The sequence below is a fragment of the Bombina bombina genome, chromosome 10 (assembly GCF_027579735.1).
Source record: "Bombina bombina isolate aBomBom1 chromosome 10, aBomBom1.pri, whole genome shotgun sequence".
Lineage (NCBI taxonomy): Eukaryota > Metazoa > Chordata > Amphibia > Anura > Bombinatoridae > Bombina > Bombina bombina.
In genome coordinates this window covers 16,648,275-16,670,919 of record NC_069508.1, presented here as the reverse complement: position 1 = coordinate 16,670,919, position 22,645 = coordinate 16,648,275, and the positions used below count along the sequence as shown (strand labels likewise).

At 37.5% G+C, this 22,645-nt stretch overlaps 1 protein-coding gene across 1 annotated transcript in view; it reads right to left on the bottom strand.

The window, feature by feature from the left end:
- Positions 1-22,645, bottom strand: part of LOC128641237 (uncharacterized) — a 121,865-nt gene that overhangs the window by 78,546 nt on the left and 20,674 nt on the right. The window contains exons 10-18 of the mRNA XM_053693824.1: positions 18,669-18,929; positions 12,020-12,283; positions 11,395-11,649; positions 10,855-11,115; positions 7,896-8,150; positions 7,044-7,304; positions 6,407-6,667; positions 4,784-5,044; positions 4,220-4,480 (exon numbers count right to left, since the gene is read on the bottom strand). Coding sequence (XP_053549799.1) covers positions 4,220-4,480; positions 4,784-5,044; positions 6,407-6,667; positions 7,044-7,304; positions 7,896-8,150; positions 10,855-11,115; positions 11,395-11,649; positions 12,020-12,283; positions 18,669-18,929 — 2,340 coding nt within the window. The remainder of the gene's footprint in view (positions 1-4,219; positions 4,481-4,783; positions 5,045-6,406; positions 6,668-7,043; positions 7,305-7,895; positions 8,151-10,854; positions 11,116-11,394; positions 11,650-12,019; positions 12,284-18,668; positions 18,930-22,645) is intronic.

The following is a 22,645-nucleotide window of genomic DNA, read 5'->3' as shown; positions in this document are numbered from 1 at the left end:
ATTTACGTTTAACGTCCGTGCTCCTTACCGGTTATCACCTCTCAAGAAAAATAAAGATACACTTATCCATATTTTTAATAATCAAATACTATTTTTTAATATAATTATATTTACCACTTCATAAATATAAGTAATGTGTATTGCTGCCCTAGGCATAGGTCTAGTGTGCATTCTGTAGATATGTTCTTGCATATATTATTATATTTAAATATATACTGATATTTCTATTAGAATATAAATTCAACTATTTCTATACATGAGACAACAATAAATATTACTTATAACAATTTATTTCTACATTAAAACACTTGCATTATTTGCAAGTTTTATAATTTCAATAGAAAATAGGTCTCAAAAAGCACAATTTTCCTCTTTTACACCTAGTTGAGCTGGGTGTAATATTTCTCAATGTATCAACAGTATATTAACGGTTTGCGCTTTCATTGGAAACCTGGTATAATTTACTTTCTATGGGACGCAAAGATTTTTTTGGCAGCCGGAGTCCAGCTGCCGATATTGAGGGATAACGCTACATTGGAAACAGTCGATAAACGATATTGCTTTCAACAGCATATTTAACGGTTTGCGAGTGCACGCAAACTGAATTACGACTCAATGGAAGCGAGGCCTCAATAACTATACTTTCTGTTAATTAGCCCATGACAAATAGGGACAGGCAGTGGTACCCACACAAGCTTACGTACAGGTCCCCTCCAATAGACACAACACAAATGACTTTATTGTTCCCTGTGCTTGTATCTATTTCACATGAAGAATATTTACCACTGGCACAATCTGTAGGTACAAGATTCTTATCATCATCTTTTAATGGGTTTAATCCAAATTTACTACACAAGAGTGAACCTTCTCTACTATTAGTGAATCTAGGCTATTTACACTGGAAACAATACAATTACAGACTTATGGTTTCATTTATTAAATAATGTTATTGATCTGTCTTGTTTCAGTAACTGTTGGCTAGATTATGAGTTTTGTGGTAAGAGCTGCTCGGTGCTAACTTGCAAGTTATTGTCACCGCTCACCTCCCTATAGCGCTGCTATTACAGGTTTACAAAAATCCGGCGTTAGCAGGCAATATTGCAAAAAAAGCAAAATTGAGCTCCATACCGCACTCCGGTACCAGCGCTGCTGTGAGCTGGTTTTACGTGCTCGTGCATGATTTCCCCATAGACATCAATGGGGATAGCTAAAAAAAAGACTAACACCTGCAATAAAGCAGCGTAAAGCTCCGTAACGCAGCCCCATTGATTCCTATGGGGAAAGAAAAGTTATGTTTACACCTAACACCCTAACATAAACCTTGAGTCTAAACACACCTAATCTGCTGCCCCTGACATCGCCGACACCTACATTACACTTATTAACCCCTAATCTGCCGCCCCGACATCGCCGACACCTACATTATGCTTATTAACTCCTAATCTGCCGCCCCCGACATCGCCGACACCTACATTATACTTATTAACCCCTGATCTGCTGCCCCCGACATCGCCGACACCTACATTACACTTATTAACCCCTTATCTGCCACCCCCGACAACGCCGCCACCTACCTACACTTATTAACCCCTAATCTGCTGCCCCCAATGTCGCCGCCACCTACATTACAGTTATTCACCCCTAATCTGTCACCCCCAACGTTGCCGCCACCTACCTACACTTATTAACCCCTAATCTGCCGCCCCCAACTTTGCCGCCACCTACATTACAGTTATTCACCCCTAATCTTCCGCCCCCAACGTTGCCGCCACTATACTAAAGTTATTAACCCCTAACCCTAAGTCTAACCCTAAGGTAACCCTAACCCTAACACCACTAACTTTAATATAATGAAAATAAATCTAAATAAAATTACTATCATTAACTAAATTATTCCTATTTAAAACTAAATACTTACCTATAAAATAAACCCTAAGCTAGCTACAATATAACTAATAGTTACATTGTAGCTATCTTAGGTTTTATTTTTATTTCACAGGCAAGAATGTATTTATTTTAACTAGGTAGACTAGTTAGTAAATAGTTATTAAACCCCCAAGTAATCCAATAGAATTGAACTTGCATTCTATTGGCTGATTGGAACAGCCAATAGAATGCAAGCTCAATCCTATTGGCTGATTGGATCAGCCAATAGGATTGAAGCTCAATCCTATTGGCTGATTGCATCAGCCAATAGGATTTTTCACCTTTAATTCCGATTGGCTGATAGAATTCTATCAGCCAATCGGAATTCAAGGGACGCCATCTTGGATGACGTCCCTTAAAGGAACCTTCATTCTTCAGTCGCCGTGGAAAGAAGAGGATGCTCCGCGCTGGATGTCTTGAAGATTAAGCCGTTCCACGCCGGATGGATGAAGATAGAAGATGCCGTCTGGATGAAGACTTCTGCCAGGTTGGATGAAGACTTCAGCCCACTTCGATGAAGACTTCTCCCGGCTTCGTTGAGGACTTCTTGTCACTTGGATGAAGACTTCTGCCGCTTTGTTGACGATGGATGTCCGGTCTTCAAAAACTGTAAGTGGATCTTCGGGGGTTAGTGTTAGTTTTTTTTAAGGGTTTATTGGGTGGGTTTTATTTTTAGATTAGGGTTTGGGCTGAAAAAGAGCTAAATGCCCTTTTAAGGGCAATGCCCATCCAAATGCCCTTTTCAGGGCAATGGGGAGCTTAGGTTTTTTTAGATAGGTTTTTATTTGGGGGGTTGGTTGTGTGGGTGGTGGGTTTTACTGTTGGGGGGTTGTTTGTATTTTTTTTACAGGTAAAAGAGCTGATTACTTTGGGGCAATGCCCCACAAAAAGGTTCTTTTAAGGGCTATTGGCAGTTAAGTTTAGGCTAGGGGCTTTTTTATTTTGATAGGGCTATTAGATTAGGTGTAATTAGTTTAAATATTTGATCACTTCTTTTTTATTTTGTGTAATTTAGTGTTTTGTTTTTTTGTAATTGGTTAATTGTATTTAATGTAATCGATTTAATTGTAGTGTAAGGTTAGGTGTTAGTGTAACTCAGGTTAGGTTTTATTTTACAGGTAAATTTGTATTTATTTTAGCTAGGTAGCTAGTAAATAGTTAATAACTATTTACTAACTAGTCTACCTAGTTAAAATAAATACAAACTTAGCTGTGAAATAAAAATAAAACCTAAGATAGCTACAATGTACTATTAGTTATATTGTAGCTAGCTTAGGGTTTATTTTATAGGTAAGTATTTAGTTGTAAATAGGAATTATTTAGTTATTAATAGTAGGTTTTATTTAGATTTATTTTAATTATATTAAAGTTAGGGGGTGTTAGGGTTAGATTTAGGGTTAGGTTTAGGGGTTAATATTTTTATTATAGTGGTGGCGACGTTGGGGGTGGCAGATTAGGGGTTAATAAGTGTAGGTAGGTGGCGGCGATGTTAGGGGCGGCAGATTAGGGGTTAATAAATGTAGGTAGGTGGCGGCGATGTTAGGGACGGCAGATTAGGGGTTAATAATATTTCACTAGTGTTTGCGAAGCGGGAGTGCTGCGGTTTAAGGGTTAATATGTTTATTATTGTGGTGGCGATGTCCGGAGCAGCAGATTAGGGGTTAATAATTTTATTATAGTGTTTGCGATGCGGGAGGGCCTTGGTTTAGGGGTTAATAGGTAGTTTATGGGTGTTAGTGTACTTTTTAGCACTTTAGTTATGAGTTTTATGTTACGGCGTTGTAGCATAAAACTACTGACTTTCAGTTTACGGTATCGATCTTGGCGGTATAGGGTGTACCTCTCACTTTTTGGCCTCCCAGGCAGACTGGTAATACCGGCGCAAAGGAAGTCCCATTGAAAAAGGACTTTTGGAAAGCTGTGGTAGTTACGTTGCGTTACGGTCAAAAAAGTGTGCGGTACAGCTATACCTGCAAGACTCGTAATACCAGCGCTAGTGAAAAAGAGCCATAACGATGCTTTTTAACTCATACCGCAAAACTCGTAATCTAGCCGTGTGTTTTTAAAGGAATCTTACATCCTTTGATTACTCTTTTGTCACTTTTATTAAAATGAAAATCACCAGTGTATTGGCTTTAAATTGTAGAACTTTCATATTTTCATTTAGTGGCAAATTTCTTTTAGCTACTATTTTACCCTACAGAAAGAGACATAAGGGTCTGTGTATACTGCATGTTACTGCACCACTAAACACACTACATGTAATTATAAACAGCGGTTCACCATTAGTTACCAGCATAAGCTTTAATGGGGGTGCTTAAGTCACTGTTACATGTGCGTCCCACTGCGCCAACCACAGCATCATACTCCAAACCACAGGAGAGTTGGTCAAAAGTACAGGAGGTGTCTTCTGCTTGGCAGTAATGTTTCTCCCCATGAGGTCCTGTTAGCACCGAGGTGTAATTCTCAGCTCCAGGTGCTGACGCCCATGACAATGTCACCATATTAGACTCACAGTTGATGTTGAACTGCACATCAGTGGGGACACATGGCACTAAGAAGCAGAAAAAAAACAATGACATTTATAAATTGTAGGTGACATCATCGATGGCCTGGATGTTCCCTAAAATTAGCCATGGTCACCTGACATAATCTGAAATGATCTCCCAATGTGTAACCAGGAACTATCCCAGTTTACCTGAGATTCACCTTATGTGAACTTAAACCACCTGTGCTTTCCAGAAATAACCTTCATCTATCTCAGTTCTAATCTCCCTTATCTGAATGTAACCCTTGGCTGTTCTAGCTCACAAGTATCTATAATCCACATAGCATATATGACACCAGCCCTACTCACCTGTGTATACCGGCATTGGGGAACTGCTTTTGCTCTCACAGTGATTGTCATATGCCGTCACACTCACATTGTAATTCTGACCACACCGAAGTCCTCTGACCTCACAGATCAAGTCTGAGCTGTTACACACCAGATATTCTCCCCTCGTTGACCACAATCTAGTTATGTAACCCTCTGCCCCAGGGGCTTCCTCCCAACTTAAGTTGGTCATGGAGCTGCCACAATCCATTTGTGCAACCACATTCTGAGGTTGGCAGGGTGCTAGAAAGAAAATATAATATTATAAGTCTAAACCTCTTTACATCCACAGTAAAAATATGCACCAATTCTAGGTAATCTTGTGCCCCAAGCAGGTCTGTTTGGAGCTATTTGTTGGCATGGCTGAAATTAGAGGCAGCAGAAAATGGTGTCAGTGTTTAAAACGCTTGTGTATTTAGTTTAAATATGCAAATTTGGTAAAATGGCAGGAAAATAAGGTTGTAAACACAATGTGGGTTGCACACTATTCCTTATAGAGTTTATGGGTTTTTTTAGGGAATTGTATGTAAATTTAGAGCAAGGGAAGAGATTATATTCCACTTATTAAAGGGTTTTACCAAAAGGCCTTACAGTGCGTTACAATTACTGCTGGACTACAGATAAACGTTCTGAATTTAGTTTAACTTTCTGTTACCTGCATTGTTTAGTAACACCTTACAGAGATAAAAACATAGGCCTCAATCACAGTCTATCAGCAGCCTTTTTGGCTCTTTTTCTATCTGAAAGGGCTACCTTTCATTTCAACACGATCATAATAGCGCAATTTCAGCTCTTTCACGCACTTGCAAGCAGGTTTTTGCATTCTGGCTAAACGCCCTATTTGTGAAAAGTTCTCAGTGATCACAATACATTTTCAAGTGGCTTTTGAACAACTTTTTGAGCCCAGTTTTGCCTTTTCAAATTCGACAACTCTAGGTAATTGATAAGTCCTTAAAAGGCCATTTTGGACAACTATTTCACAGCTATGTGCATCAGTCTATTATCTAAAACACTTTGAAATAGCCATAGGATACATTATAGAGGTTTATCGATTCATTAAAGCTCATTTAAAACCTATTGGAGAGGCTGTATACAGTCAACAGGGTACACATTTACATACGTATAGCTTCATATACACATATTTGATATCCTGCTGCACAGCTAAGGGGTTTGCAAGAAAAGTCCCTTCTAGACCACACTGTATACAAATGGGGTCTTTTTATTTTTAATTTTAATATTTGCTTGTTAGTCACACTTGCACTGTTGTTATTGTCACTAACAGCACTGGCGTCTTTAAAATCAGGTTTTAAAAAGGGGGTCGCGCAATCACGACTTTTATAGGAAACTTTCACTTCCCTTTGATTTGATCATATGGATATATTTTTATCATTACAATTACTATAATTACATTTAGTTCATAAGACAATAAATAAACTTGTGAAATAATGTGTTGTCACAAAAAAGAAAATATATTTATTGGAACTTAATACTTTATGAGCATAAAAGGGTTGAAATGAATTGTAGATACATTCCTATGAAATGGATTAGTTAATGCAGAATTCTTAGAGAAGGCAGAATGACACAATGTAGTACAGGCAGATTTACCAGTTCGGATGGTGGCTACAGCACTAGCTGGACTGTAGCCCTGGCTGTTGGCTGCTATGACAGTGAAATTGTATGTCTGGCCGCACTGTAGTTCACTGACAATGCAGCTGGTGTTTTCAGTACTGCAGGAAAGAGTCCGTCCCTTAGTGTCAGTAGCATTAGATGCATAACTGACTGCTCCTCTGCTTGGGTTCCAGGCAAGAAAGGCTGTGTTAATCTCACAGCTCAGTTGTGGTTGTTGTAGAACTGGGGTACAGGGAGCTACAATACAAACAGAAAGAATTTGGTAAGAATCATTTCTTATGATGTCAAAGGCAGAGCTGATAGGGATATTGTGTAATATATATGGGGAGATTCTCTGTCCTATAGTAACAGGTAACTCTAGATATAATTATACAAGAACATAGGTCTCAGAGGAGTAAATAATATTGCCAAACCATGAACGAGAGGCTTCCTCAGATGTATTTTTATAGGGAGCTATAGAAGAACTGTGCATAATATTGGCTGAGGGAACTCTAGATGGTTGGGACTCAATAATGATGAAAAGTAGAGTAGAGTGGAGCAAGAAGTGATATAAAAAAGGAACTGGTTCATATCATGCAGTTGATGAGATGCCTACAGATCACTGGAGACTCACCTGTCTGTAATTGTATTGGGATGCTTGGTTTACTGTTGCTATTTCCATTGGCTGCTTGTACTGATACAGAGTATATCTGCCCACAGCTTAATCCAGTGATATCGCAAGATGCATCTGAGGAATGACATATAAATTCCTCCCCATCCATTGCCATCACTATTGCAGTATAGTTCTCTGGTCCCTCACTGCTGTGCCAGAAAACAGTTGCAATATTAGCGAGAGAATTCATCCGCACTGTAACATTTTCAGGGGTGCAGGGAGCTGTGAGAAAAAGAAAAATGTTTAAATTGAGTTAAAGTAAATATAGTCACTTAGGATTTTGGGGTACACTGGGGTTTCTAAGCACCACGAAACACCCAACATTTTCAAGGCAGATTATTTTTTACATATCTAGTGCTTCATCAATGAGAAGGCAATAGGAAATAGAGGAAGAAAGGCTATTTTCAAAACAAAGCATTTAATGGGTAGCATAAGATTAGGTGCAACAGCAGTACCACCATATATCCTTGATATATATCATTATGACCCTCTTACTTAGCACTCCCAAATATTATGATCTAGAACCATCACTGATCTATTTTAGATTTTCTCTACAAATTTGTATGGAAATTGTAGTTAGTTAGTTAACTGTAATTTTATAAAATATATCCCAGGATGTTCTGTCTAAGGCATAGAGTACAATAATTCTTGTGACACAATACTGCAGTTTGTTAAATATGGGTTCTGCATTGATAGGTGGCATTTGGCTGTGGTGGGAATTCTATGCCAGCTGTGCCTTGAATCTCCTGAATTTGGGGTTTATCACAAAAGGTTTTAGAACTTCAATTATAGACAGCAATATTATTTTCTCACCACTTTGAAACTGTGTAGTGTCGCTAGTGTTGCTTTGGCTCCAATTTCCAATGGCTCTTATAGAAACATTGTATTGATGGCTACACAAGAGGTCCACCACAAAACATGTTGTATTTGATGTTTGACATGTGTGTGTCTCTCCACCAATCCCCATTATCTGTGCAGAGTAATTCACTGCTCCCAGTGCCTCTTCCCAGGACACAATCACAAGGCCAGAAGAGACATTTACATCTAGATTCAATGGAGAGCAAGGTGCTGGAAGCAGAAAATAAACATCATAATCATAATTGTTGTCCAACCACATAATTACAAAACTCCTCATTATCATCACAGTCATATTAATCATCCAGCTCATCATCATTATCAGCTTTATCCTTTTATGACTCATCCTCATTATTATCTTCAATCTGACCATCATCCTTCACATCACCTTTGTCTACCTCACCCTCCACATCATTATGCTTATTATCACCTTTACCATATTTATCCACCTATTCTCTATCATTTTTATCTTCCATCTCATCATCTTTATCCTATTATCCTTTATTTTTATAATCATCTTTATCCTTTTAATGATCATCGTCATCATTTTTATCCACCTAACATTTTTTATCACCCCCATCATCATTTTCATCATAATTATTATCATATTTATCTACCTCAAAATCTTTATCATCTCCATCATCATCATTATTATAATTTGTATCCACCTCACAATCTTTATCAACCCCATCATCATGTTCATCATCATTATTATCGTTTTAATCCACCTCATTACTCTCATCAACACATTTGTCTTCTACCGATCATAATTATGATTACCATAATCCTCCTTTTCAGTTTCAACCTCATCATAATTCCCTGTATCTTGCTCCTCAGCAACATAATAATCATTATCATCATCATGTTGATTATTTTAATTCTCATCTTCATCTTTATCATCTTGTGGCGTCGCAGCCATCGTCCGACGCCACAACCTCAACATCGTCTCCTATGGCGACGACACCCAGTTAATCATCTCACTCACCCGAGATCCCACCACAGCCAAAAAGAACTTCCACAAAGGCCTGACAGCAGTCGCCACCTGGATGAATAACAACCAGCTCAAACTGAACACAGACAAAACTGAAGTCCTCCTCCTCGGACCCAATAAATCCGCATGGGATGACTCCTGGTGGCCCACAGCCCTCGGTCACCCTCCAACCCCAACCGACCATGCACGAAATCTAGGCTTCATCCTGGACTCATTACTCTCCATGAACCAGCAAATCAATGCCATCACCTCAACATGCTTCCACATCCTCCACCTGCTACGAAAAATCTTCAAGTGGATCCCTACAGAAACCAGGAAAACAGTCACCCATGCCCTTGTCAGCAGCTGGTTGGACTACGGCAATGCACTCTACGCCGGCTCCACCATCAAACTCCAAAAGAGACTCCAACATATCCAGAACGCCCCAGCCAGACTCATCCTCGATATCCCTCTCCAGTGCCACATCACCGAACACCTAAGGAACCTTCACTGGCTCCCCATCAACAAGAGAATCACCTTCAAGCTCCTTAGCCATGCGTTCAAGGCACTACACAACATCGGACCCGAATACATAAACCACCGCGTAAATTTCTACACCCCCACCAGACAACTACGATCGGCCGACCAAGCACTCGCAGTCATCCCCCGCATCAGCAAATCCACAGTGGGCGGAAGATCCTTCTCCCACATAGCAGCAAAGACATGGAACACCCTCCTGCTGCACCTCAGACAATCCACCTCCAAAGTTCAGAAAGGACCTCAAAACCTGGCTTCTCAACTGAAAGCCCATTCCCCCCACCTCCTCCTATCTGCTTTCCCTTAGCACCTTGAGATCCTCACGGGTGATTAGTTTGTGCTCTATAAGTACCCAATAGATAGATAGATATCTTGTTCCACAGCACCATAAGAATCATCATCATCATGTTAAATATTTTAATTCTCCTCATCATTATCTTTATCATCTTTATCTTGTTCTTCAGCATGATACTAATTATTATCATCATCATTATCTTTATTCTCCCACTCCTCATGTTTATCCTCATCATCATCCTCTCCAGCTTCTTCATAAGTTAACTTATCCACATCATCTTTATGTTTCTATTTATCATGACTATTCAAATTAATATCTTCAACCTCATCCTTATCAGCTTAAGCCTCTTCCTCTTCATCACTGTCTGTACAATAATAATTTTATTCTGCATCATTGCTTAACTTTTATACTTTTATTATGGAAGGATAATGAATTACTGGCGACATCTGCTTTATCCTATATAGGACTAGATTATGAGTGGAGTGCAACTTAGCACTCCAGCTTGTGCGTTAACTTCGCTAGAAAGAGACTTTTTTGGGAACATCAGGATTGCTCTCGTATTACTAGTTGAAAGTAAAAAGTATGCACATGAGCGCTAACCTGGTGCGTGCAAAAAGCTGAACTTCGAATATCTTGAACATGTTAACATATTCCCCTATAGACTTCAATGGAGTGCGAAAAGTTGAAAAAAAACCTAACACCCTTTCTCTCGCCCTAACTCAAATGCGCTAACCTGACATGAAATACCAATATTTCACATTCCAATGTTCTCACATAGAAGTATATGTTCTATTTATTCTTAAAATATATATATATATATATGATTATATATAGGTAGAAATATATACAGATATATATAGGAATATCTATTTAAAAATACTTAGATCATATTCCCTTAGGTGAAATATTTACAGTAAATACATAGTTAAAACAATTTATTATTTAGGAATATTGAAAAGATATAGAAAGAATGAAACATGGATACTTATATATAAGATATCTTTTAAGTTAGTATCTCTATACTTAAATGTATAAAGTAGTTGTTGTTTGTAAGCATGAATAGAATATTCACATGTCCTGGGTGATATTCTAGCTGTAAAACACTGAAGACTTACCGGTCTGTATTTCTATGGGCAGGCTCTGTTCACTCTTCCTATTCTCATTGGTTGCTTGTACAGATACAGAGTAGAAATACCCACAGTGTAAGCCAGTAATATCACAAGATGTGTCAGTGGCGCTGCACATGAATGTATCCCCATTCGTGCCCACTGCTACTGCAGTATATATCTCTTGGCCCTGGCTGCTGGCCCAGAAAACGGTTGCAATATTTGTTATATAATCCAGCTGCACAGTGACATTTTGGGGGGTGCAGGGAGCTGTAGAAATTAAATAAAGATCATTTAAAGAATTTGATTGCAAAGTCATTATTTAGTTTCTTTAAAAATAAAATAAAAATAAAAACATGGGTCAGTAGTTCTAGTTGCTGTCAAAATCTATTGGAAATGGCAAACAATATCAAGAAGCTCATTTTTCTGAAGTTTCAATATCCATAGGTTCATGCAAGTAATGTGCGATGCCCTCAGTAAGGATCTAGAGTTGTCATACTTAAAATAGTTTTAGAATTGTGTCTATACACATAAATGTCATCTTCTCACCAGTGTGAAATGCCACTGTGTCACTTGTGTTACTGTTGCTTTGGAGTCCAATAGCGGTTAATGATACATTGTACTGGTGACCACATAAGAGTTCCGTCACTGAACATGTCGTATTTGATGTCTGACATATGTGTGTATCTCCACCGGCTCCTATAATCTCTGCAGTGTAATTCACAGCTCCTGGTGTCTCCACCCAGGTCACAACCACAAGACCAGGAGATATATGGATATCCAAACTTCCTGGAGAGCAAGGAACTATAACCAGAGCACAAACACATTGTTATTGTCAATAGTATCTGGGTTTGATTTTACTTATATTCTCCTTCAGTTGAGTAACATCTTAAATAATCAAAATGACCCCAGAGCAGTGTCAAAGTAACCCTGGTGGTTGATTGGTTCACAAAGACCCTGAGTGATTTAGAGGGTTACATGATCTACTGTGGTCTGCAGAATCACTGGAGAAGATACAACTTACCTTATACCACTACACATACAATGTAACGATACACCCAACACTTAGGCACTCCGTATGCAATACAAGGCTTTATGACAAGACAATGACATTATGCAGTGTCTACAGTTAGTTGTATACATGATATGCACCTTATTTCTATGCCCAACATACCTGGATCTACAAAGACTGTGCTGGCGGGACTCTGGCAGTCTGTACCCAGAGCGGTGACATTTACCAAGTATGATTGTCCACACTTAGTTCCCTGGATTATACAGTGTTCTGATTCCGACTGACACATCAGAAGTGACCCTTCGGGACTCTGCAAAGTGGCCACATACATTTCTACTCCAAGTCCTTGGCTTTTGCTCCAAAAAATCTCAGCAGTGCCGTTTGTGTACATGTTTCTGGCTGTCACTTGGGTGGGCTTGCAAGGAGCTGTAACAGAAGTATTAGTGGAGTAAGAGGTAACAGCAACGTGACATCACACAACTGTGACATCACACAACTGTGACATCACACAACTGTGACATCACACAACTGTGACATCACATCATCTATTAACATATGAGCTGTGTTTGCGTTTTCTAATCCCTGAGATTATAGAGCTATCCTGCACATTTTCTGTTCTTCATCTTTTAAATAATTCTTTGTGTTTGCTGACCCCTATACCCTATAAAAGGGGTGCTGAACCTTGATAGACACAAAATTCACCTGAACTACAATAATACTGTCCAGTGTCCACCAGTAGCACCAAACTGCATAGAAGAGAATTTGAGGAGAAAAGTTTGAACTTTAAAACCACTAGAAGTAAGATTTTGCACTCAGAGATCTGTGCTCGTACTGTGGAAAGTAAAAAGTTTGCGCTCTGGCGTTCGCAAAGTTGCGGTAACAAATGTACTTTGAGAAGTCGTGAACGCAAAATCACATTCCCCCATAGACTTCAATGGAGACAAAAAAAATGTTGTTCAAACACGATTGCAGTTATTTAAAAGCACAACATAAGATAATATTGCATATTTCATGATCCAATATTCTGCACATAGCAGAATATGTTTGTTTTTTTCTTCTTAAAGAGATATTTAAATATATATATGATGGATTTTTGCACAAATATATATTTATAACTATATATAGAATATTATATATAGGTATAGATATGTACAAAAATATGTAGGATATCTATTTAAAAATACTTAGAATATATTCAGCTATGTGCAGAACATTAGAATGTGAAATATTTACAGTAAATACATAGTTAAAACCTTTATTGAATATTGCATGAATATGTTTTTACAGGTTTTAAACTACTTGACTGCAAAGGGCTCCTATGCACTTACACACACACACACACACACACACATATATATATATATATATATATATATATATATATATATATATATATATATATACTGCATATATATATATATATATATATATATATATTATACACATACATGTCTATATGTGTATACATATGTATTTATGTGTTTATATGTGTATAAATACCTGTAAATACATATACACATATAAATACATAAATACATATATATATATATATATATATATATATATATATATATATATAAAATATACACATACATGTCTATATGTGTATACATATGTATTTATGTGTTTATATGTGTATAAATACCTGTACATACATATACACATATAAATACATAAATGCATATGTACATATATATATATATATATCCATATTTAAATATGTATAAATCTTTATGTTAAAGTCCTTTGTAGGGCTTTTCTTTTTTCTAACACCTGAGACCTCATATCTTTGAGCCTTTATAACTTATTTATTGCAATATTTTTTTATCAGACGTTATTATGATTTTAACAGTACTTTTGAATGTAATTTTAATGGTTTTTGTGCAGCTTATTATTCAAGCGTAACAGTTAACCAGAGCTCTGAAATCGCGCTATCCTGACGCACATTATATTAAATTGCACTCAAATGATCACGTTTACTTTCAACTTGTTATACACACGGAATTTCCAATGCATGCAAGGAGCCATGATAAACCCCTTATCGCTTGCTTGTTGGCGCGCTACTTGTAATCTAGCCCATAGGGTATTTATAAACCTTCTGTTACTACTTAGTAAGTCTTTACAAAAGTTAAAACTGATTTATATGTAAGCTAAAGTACTCTCACAGCACTCATGCTAAGTATTTACTCATTATTGCTCATGCTAACAAAGACAAGGCTTCTTTTATCAAGAACAACAACTTTTTCATTCTGATTTTATTATCTCTTCTCATCTAAAATATATATAGAAAATCTGAAAAATACAATAGATCTAACTGAGCCCAAAATATAATTCTGCACAATAACAAAGAAACAAACTAATTTCCTTAGCAGCGCAGTTTGTTCCTGATTTTTGTAAAATCATTTATTCTTCTTGGCTTTTGCTGCTGTTTTATTTGCTGCATTACTTGTCTACAGATACCATTGTGTACTCGTTTTTTATGACTAAAGCTTCATGCACCAGATGTATATTTTTTATCTTAATCTGCTTGTTAAAAAAGGAAATGCTGAGTTGTAATTTATCACTTTTAGTTTAGAGGGAGCATTATATTAAGGAATGAAACAAGACCACACCAGAAGAAGGGAGTCATGATCTCAAGCTGAAGGTCGGTAGTTTCACTTGTACACAGAAAGGGTGGTAATGATAAACACTGTAGGAGTCTTCAATAATGCCTGGGATAAGCATAACGCTATCCTATATACTAATTAATGCCTGGTATAATGCATAAGGCTATCCTACGTACTAATTAATGTCTGGAATAAGCATAAGGCTATCCTATATACTAACTAATGCCTGGGATAAGCATAAGGCTATCCTACATACTAATTACTGCCAGAGATAAGCATAAGGCTATTCTATATACTAATTAATGCCTGGTATAATGCATAAGGCTATCCTACATACTAATTAATTACTGGGATAAGCATAATGCTACACTACTTATTAATTACTGCCTGAGATAAGTATAAGGCTATCCTACATACAAATTAATGCCTGGGATAAGCATAAGGCTATCCAACGTACTAATTAATTCCTGAGATAAGCATAATGCTACACTTCTTACTTATTACTGCCTGAGATAAGCATAAGGCTATCCTAAATACTAATTACTGCCTGAGATAAGCATAAGGCTATCCTACATACTAATTAATGCCTGAGATAAGCATAAGGCTATCCTACATACTAATTAATGCCTGGGATAAGCATAAAGCTATCCTACATACTAATTAATGCCTGGGATAAGCATAAGGCTATCCTACATACTAATTAATGCCTGGGATAAGCATAAGGCTATCCTACATACTAACTAATGCCTGAGATAAACATAAGGCCATCCTACATACTAATTACTGCCTGAGATAAGCATGCGGCTATCCTACATAGTAATTACTGCCTGAGATAAGCATAAGGCTATCCTACATACTAATTACTGCCTGAGATAAGTATAAGGCCATCCTACATACTAATTAATGCCTGGGATAAGCATAAGGTCATCCTACATACTAATTAATGCCTGGGATGAGCATAAGGCTATCCTACATACTAATTAATGCCTGGGATAAGCATAAGGCTATCCTACATGCTAATTAATGCCTGGTATAAGCATAAAGCTATCTTACATACTAATTAATGCCTGGGATAAGCATAAGGCTATCCTGCATACTAATTAATGCCTGGGATAAGCATAAGGCTATCCTACATGCTAATTAATGCCTGGTATAAGCAAAAGGCTATCTTACATACTAATTAATGCCTGGGATAAGCATAAGGCTATCCTACATACTAATTAATGCATGGGATAAGCATAAGGCTATCCTACGTACTAATTAATGCCTGGGATAAGCATAAGGATATCCTATATACTAATTAATGCCTGCGATAAGCATAAGGCTATCCTACATACTAACTAATGCCTGGGATAAGCATACGGCTAACTTATATACAAATGAATTCCTGGGATAAGCATAAGGCTACCCTACATACTAACTAATGCCTGGGATAAGCATAAGGCTAACTTATATACAAATGAATGCCTGGGATAAGCATAAGGCTATACTAAATATTAATTAATTCCTGGGATAAGCATAAGGCTATCCTACTGCATACTAACTAATGCCTGGGATAAGCATAAGGCTATCCTACTGTATACTAACTAATGCGTGAGATAAGCATAAGGCTTACTTATATACAAATTAATGCCTGGGATAAGCATAAGGCTGACTTATATACATATGAATGCCTGGGATAAGCATAAGGCTAACTTATATACAAATGAATGCCTGGGATAAGCATAAGGCTAACTTATATACAAATTAATGCCTGGGATAAGCATAAGGCTAACTTATATACAAATTAATGCCTGGGATAAGCATAAGGCTGACTTATATACAAATGAATGCCTGGGATAAGCATAAGGCTAACTTATATACAAATTAGTGCCTGGGTTAAGCATAAGGCTATCCTACATACTAATTACTGCCTGGGATAAGCATAAGGCTACCCTACATACTAATTAATTCCTGGGATAAGCATAAGGCCATCCTACATACTAACTAATGCCTGGGAAAAGCATAAGGATATCCTACATACTAATTAATGCCTGGGATAAGCATAAGGTCTTCCTACATGCTAATTAATGCCTGGGATGAGCATAAGGCTACCCATGCACTAAGTAATGCCTGGGATAAGCATAAGGCTATCCTGCATACTAATTAATGCCTGGGATAAGCATAAGGCTATCCTACATGCTAATTAATGCCCGTGATAAGCATAAGGCTATCCTACATACTAATTACTGCCTGGGGTTAAGCATAAGGCTATCCTATGTACTAATTAATGCCTGGTATAAGCATAAGGCTATCTTACATATTAATTAATGCCTGGGATAAGCATAAGGCTATCCTACATACTAATTAATGCATGGGATAAGCATAAGGCTATCCTACGTACTAATTAATGCCTGGGATAAGCATAAGGTTATCCTACAACCTAACTAATGCCTGGGATAAGCATAAGGCTATCCTACATACTAACTAATGCCTGGGATAATCATAAGGCTAACTTATATACAAATGAATGCCTGGGATAAGCATAAGGCTATCCTACATACTAACTAATGCCTGGGATAAGCATAAGGCTAACTTATATACAAATGAATGCCTGGGATAAACATAATGCTATCCTACATACTAACTAATGCCTGGGAAAAGCATAAGGCTAACTTATATACAAATGAATGCCTGGGAAAGGCTATACTACATATTAATTAATTAATTAATTCCTGGGATAAGCATAAGGCTATCCTACTGCATACTAACTAATGCCTGGGATAAGCACAAGGCTATCCTACTGCATACTAACTAATGCCTGAGATAAGCATAAGGCTAACTTATATACAAATTAATGCCTGGGATAAGCATAAGGCTAACTTATATACAAATTAATGCCTGGGATAAGCATAAGGCTAACTTATATACAAATTAATGCCTGGGATAAGCATAAGGCTAACTTATATACAAATGAATGCCTGGGATAAGCATAAGACTATCCTACATACTAGTTACTGCCTGGGATAAGCATAAGGCTTTCCTACATAATAGTTACTGCCTGGGATAAGCATAAGGCTTTCCTACATACTAATTAATGCCTGGGATAATTATAAGGCTATATCCTACATACTAATTAATGCCTGGGATAATAATAAGGCTATACTACATACTGATTAATGCCTGGGATAAGCATAAGGCTATATCCTACATACTGATTAATGCCTGGGATAAGCATAAGGCTATACTACATACTGTTTAATGCCTGGGATACGCATAAGGCTATCCTATATACTAATTATTGTCTGGGATAAGCATAAGGCTATACTGCATACTGATTAATGCCTGGGATAAGCATAAGGCTATACTACATACTGATTATTGTCTGGGATAAGCATAAGGCTTTCCTACATACTAATTAATGCCTGGGATAATCATAAGGCTATACTACATACTGATTAATGCCTGGGATAAGCATAAGGCTATATCCTACATACTGATTAATGCCTGGGATAATCATAAGGCTATACTACATACTGATTAATGCCTGGGATAATCATAAGGCTATACTACATACTGATTAATGCCTGGGATAATCATAAGGCTTTCCTACATACTAATTACTGCCTGGGATAATCATAAGGCTTTCCTACATACTAATTAATGCCTGGTAAAAGCATAAGGCTATCTTACATATTAATTAATGCCTGGGATAAGCATAAGGCTATCCTACATACTAATTAATGCATGGGATAAGCATAAGGCTATCCTACGTACTAATTAATGCCTGGGATAAGCATAAGGATATCCTATATACTAATTAATGCCTGAGATAAGCATACAACTATCTAAACATACTAAATAAGCTTCACTTCATAGGAAATATGGGCAGACTTAATGGGCCTAGGATTCTTATCTGCCATCAATATCTATGTTTCTTTGGTAAGTTCTAAAGAAACAGAAATTGCTGGGGAAAAATCCATCATGACTATGATTACATTTTGCATGAAAACAATGTCTACATAAACAGGAACTGCAACTTAGCCCTAAGGACTGCTTGCTCACTGGCTGATCATCAGGGTTCTCACTTATTGGCAGACAGTGACTTGTCATAAAAAAAAAAAACGGAAAAAAATAGATAAAAATGTGTACACTATAATGAATGTATCATGTAGAGATGACAAATATAAGGTTCAACCAAAGCAAATGTAACAGCTCTTTGTTACCTGAGTAAACCGGAGCTGTCTCATTGGAGAGTGAAGTGCACCGACCATTATCCGCACGGACAGACACAGAATAAATCTGACCACAGTGGATATTACTAATTTCACACGAGTTTTCCTGGGATGTACAATTGTAGTATACAGAATCACTCTCTTGGGCAGAGGCCACAAATGTCACATTTTCAGCGCCCTGTGCCCAGGTGACAAGGAGAACGTTTGGGTCACAAATGACTTCACTTCTTACATTTTGTGGAACACATGGCACTAAGGAAATAAAATGATTATTATCATGTGGGAGGTGAAAGCAGATATAGCTGAAATAGCAAATAGGTCAGAAATAAACTACTGTACTGACTAAATATACAGAGAACATAACATTTTCGGCTAGATTTAGAGTTTTGTCGGTAAAGACCCGCGTAGCTAACGCTGCTTCTTTTCCCAGCGCACCCTTCCAACAACGCTGGTATTTAGAGTTGTCTGAGGGGCTGCGTTAGGCTCAAAAAAGGGTGCGTTGAGCATAACTTAGCTCCGCTTCAACCCTCAATACCAGCGTTGCTTACGGTAGCAGTAAGCAGCTAAAACGTGCTTGTGCACGATATCCCCATAGGAAACAATGGGGCTGAGCTGGCTGAAAAAAAACCTAACACCTGCAAAAAAGCAGCGTTCAGCTCCTAAAGCAGCCCCATTGTTTCCTATGGGGAAACACTCTCTAAGTCTGCACCTAACACCCTAACATGAACCCAGAGTCTAAACACTGCTAACCTTACACTTATTAACCCCTAATTTGCCGCCCCCACTATCGCTGACCCTTGCATATTATTATTAACCCCTAATCTGCCTGCTCCGGACACCGCCGCCACCTACATTATAGCTATGAACCCTTAATCTGCTGGCCCTAACACCGCCGACCCCTATATTATATTTATTAACCCCTAATCTGCCCCCCCAATGTCGCCGCTACCTAACTACACTTATTAACCCCTAATCTGCCGACCGGACCTCACCGCCACTATAATAAATGTATTAACCCCTAAACCGCCGCACTCCAGACTCACAAACACTAGAATAAATAGTATTAACCCCTAATCTGCCCTCCCTAACATCGCCGCCACCTACCTACAATTATTAACCCCTAATCTCCCGCCGGCACCGTCGCCGCTACTATAATAAAGTTATTAACCCCTAAACCTAACCCTAACCCTTACACCCCCTAACATAAATATAATTTATATTAAACGGAATAATATTCCTAAAATTTATTAAATTATTCCTATTTAAAAGTAAATACTTACCTATCAAATAAACCCTAATATAGCTACAATATAATTAATAATTACATTGTAGCTATTTTAGGATTTATATTTATTTTACAGGCAACTTTGTATTTATTTTAACTAGTTACAATAGCTATTAAATAGTTAAGAACTATTTAATAGCTACCTAGTTAAAATAACTACAAAATTACCTGTAAAATAAATCCTAACCTAAGTTACAATTAAACCTAACACTACACTATCATTAAATTAATTAAATAAACTACAATTACCTAAAATAAAATACAATAAAATAAACTATTCTATAATACAAAAAACCAAACACTAAATTACAAAAAATAAAAAAGAATTACAAGCAGTTTAAACTAATTACACCTAATCTAAGCCCCCTAATAACATAAAAAAGCCCCCCAAAATAAAAAATTCCCTACCCTATTCTAAAATACAAAAGTAATCAGCTCTTTTACCAGCCCTTAAAAGGGCTTTTTGCGGCGCCTCGCCCCAAAGTAATCAGCTCTTTTGCATGAAAATAAAAATACAATACCCCCCCCCAACATTACAACCCACCACCCACATACCCCTACTCTAACCCACCCAAACCCCCCTTAAAACCTAACCCCCTGAAGATCTCCCTACCTTGAGTCGTCTTCACTCAGCCGAGCCGAATTCTTCATCCAAGGGGTGCTGAAGAGGTCCATCATCCGAGAGAAGTCTTCATCCAAGGGGCGCTGAAGAGGTCCATCATCCGGCTTAAGTCTTCATCCAAGTGGCAAAGAAGAGGTCTTCCATCGGGGCGATATCTTCTTCCAAGCGACATCTTCAATCTTCTTGCTTCAGGATCCATCTTCATCCCGCCGACGTAGAACATCCATCTTCCCCGACGCCTACTCGACGAATGAAGGTTCCTTTAAGGGACGTCATCCAAGATGGCATCCCTTCAATTCCGATTGGCTGATAGAATTCTATCAGCCAATCGGAATTAAGGTAGAAAAAATCTGATTGGCTGATGCAATCAGCCAATCAGATTGAAGTTCAATCCGATTGGCTGATCCAATCAGCCAATCGTATTGAACTCGCATTCTATTGGCTGTTCCGATCAGCCAATAGAATGCGAGTTCAATACGATTGGCTGATTGGGTCATCCAATCGGATTGAACTTCAATCTGATTGGCTGATCGCATCAGCCAATCAGATTTTTTCTATCTTAATTCCGATTGGCTGATAGAATTCTATCAGCCAATCAGAATTGAAGGGACGCCATCTTGGATGACGTCCCTTAAAGGAACCTTCATTCGTCGAGTAGGCGTCGGGGAAGATGGATGTTCCGCGTCGGCGGGATGAAGATGGATCCTGAAGCAAGAAGATTGAAGATGCCGCTTGGAAGAAGACATCGCCCCGATGGAAGACCTCTTCTTTGCCGCTTGGATGAAGACTTCAGCCGGATGATGGACCTCTTCAGCGCCCCTTGGATGAAGACTTCTCTCGGATGATGGACCTCTTCAGCGCCCCTTGGATGAAGAATTCGGCTCGGCTGAGTGAAGACGACTCAAGGTAGGGAGATCTTCAGGGGGTTAGTGATAGGTTTTTTTAAGGGCGGTTTGGGTGGGTTAGAGTAGGGGTATGTGGGTGGTGGGTTGTAATGTTGGTGGGGTATTGTATTTTTATTTTCATGCAAAAGAGCTGATTACTTTGGGGCAAGGCCACGCAAAAAGCCCTTTTAAGGGCTGGTAAAAGAGCTGATTACTTTTGTATTTTAGAATAGGGTAGGGATTTTTTTATTTTGGGGGGCTTTTTTATTTTATTAGGGGGCTTAGATTAGGTGTAATTAGTTTAAACTGCTCATAATTCATTTTTATTTTTTGTAATTTAGTGGGGGGGGGGGTTTGTATTATAGAATAGTTTATTTTATTGTATTTTATTTTAGGTAATTGTAGTTAATTTATTTAATTAATTTAATGATAGTGTAGTGTTAGGTTTAATCGCGGTAGGGAAGTGAGCGTTAGACCCTTTCCTGCCTGACTCTAAATACCAGTGGGCGGTAAAAAGCAGCGTTAGGACCCCTTAACGCTGCTTTTGACGGCTAACGCCAAACTCTAAATCTAGCCGTTTGTGATTAAACTTAAAGCATCTATAAATATGTATATCTATGTGTATATGTGAATTTATATGTGTATACTGTATGTGTTTGTACGTTTATATGTATATATATGTATATCTATATGTGTATGACTCTACGTGTATATGTGTTTCTACGTGTATATGTATATTTATATGTGTATATGTGTATTTATACGTGTATATGTGTATTTATATGTGTATATGTGTATTTATACGTGTATATGTATATTTATATGTGTATATGTGTATTTATACGTGTATATGTATATTTATATGTGTATATGTGTATTTATACGTGTATATGTGTATTTATATGTGTATATGTGTATTTATATGTGTATATGTGTTTCTACGTGTATATGTATATTTATATGAGTGTATGTGTATTTATTTGTGTATATGTGTATTTATATATGTGTATATGTGTTTCTACATATATATGTATATGTATATGTGTATTGTATTTATATGTGTATATATGTTTGTACATGTATATGTATATTTATATGTGTTTCTACGTGTATATGTGTATTTATATGTGTATATGTGTATTTATATGTGTATATGTGTATCTATAAGTGCATTCAT